This window comes from Bactrocera latifrons, unplaced genomic scaffold (assembly GCF_001853355.1).
Source record: "Bactrocera latifrons isolate USDA-ARS-PBARC rearing strain unplaced genomic scaffold, ASM185335v1 scaffold_241, whole genome shotgun sequence".
Lineage (NCBI taxonomy): Eukaryota > Metazoa > Arthropoda > Insecta > Diptera > Tephritidae > Bactrocera > Bactrocera latifrons.
The window spans coordinates 443,310-444,559 of NW_017535975.1; the positions used below are offsets into that span (position 1 = coordinate 443,310).

Consider the following 1,250-nt stretch of genomic DNA (forward strand, 5'->3'; position numbering starts at 1 on the left):
ATGTCCATGTCTTTTACGATTTTTACAGCATCCTTTTTCAAGCACTGTACGGCCGATATGACAGACTACGAAGACTGTTATAAAAGCAATCTGCAATCGTTGCTCGTTGAATACAAAAATGGTATGTACTCAACTAAACAATACTCGCCGTTTATACTCATTTAAGTAACTAGTGCATATTCGGCCAACGCAGGTATACCCGGACTGCGGGAGCCAGATACCTTCGAACCGATACGCATACGTCGCTTACGCATTGAACAAGACGAGCTAAGTTTGCGGCTGTATAATGTTATAGTTCATGGCATCAGCACGGCAAATATTACGAAACTGCGGTTCGTATTTCTGCAAAAAATTCTTTTCTTATTAAAAACCACCTTCTGTATTGCATATACATTGTATATTTGTGTATTACTATTAAACACAGTGCTCGCGTATTACTGCCTGAGCTGCAGATCAGCACGGACTTTCGCGCTCACAGACGTCTGCGTCTCCTGCCCATTAATAACAGTGGAAAATTAACGCTGGAAGCAAGTATGCACTTAATGCACATTGCAGTTAATGAGTTTTACTCAACACCACTTCCTCTCTTCTATAATTTAAACACATCTACTTCAACACATGCGCGACTCGCACCTTTGCCGATGTGCTCCGCTTTTCATCATCTTCGTTATAGTGGCTGTGAAATTGGCGTTTTTCTTTACACTGCAGCTGCAAGACGATGRTAATCGAACTTTTGCCGACCCACGCATGTTGCGAAGCAAAATCGCCGAAATTGACGATTTCCATTTGAACTTGGAGAATTTCTTGGACGGCAATACGGAACTGGAAGGCACAATTAATGAACTGCTCAATGAACTGTGGCGCGACGTAATCGAGGYACTGCGGCCAACGTTGGAAAATGCCATAAACGGTGTGGCATTGACACGATTTAAGAGTGTTTTAAATTTCATACCAGCAAATTATTTCATATCGGATGTGCCGAGCGCAGCGGAGTTATATGGAAGCCGTGCGGAATCAGCTACCGATTTATAAAGAGGATTATAAAGATGAATTTTATTTAGAAAGAGTACGATTGTAACCATATTTAAACCCAAAAACRCAATAAATACCATCGACCAACCACCAGATTCACCAAATTTGTCTCCGCGTGATTTTTTCTTGTTCCACAAACTGAAAATGACACTGCGKGGAACCCGTTTTYAGTCTATCGAAGAAATAAAAAAAAATTTGCTAAAGGATCTAAAAGTCAT

At 40.9% G+C, this 1,250-nt stretch overlaps 1 protein-coding gene across 1 annotated transcript; it reads left to right on the plus strand.

Annotated features, from left to right (window-relative positions):
* Positions 1–1,250, plus strand: LOC108969138. The gene is made up of 4 exons (XM_018933688.1): positions 1–121; positions 194–332; positions 425–531; positions 674–1,250. Exons 1-4 carry the CDS (start codon positions 1–3, stop codon positions 1,030–1,032), a joined length of 726 nt encoding a protein of 241 aa, XP_018789233.1. The 3' UTR covers positions 1,033–1,250.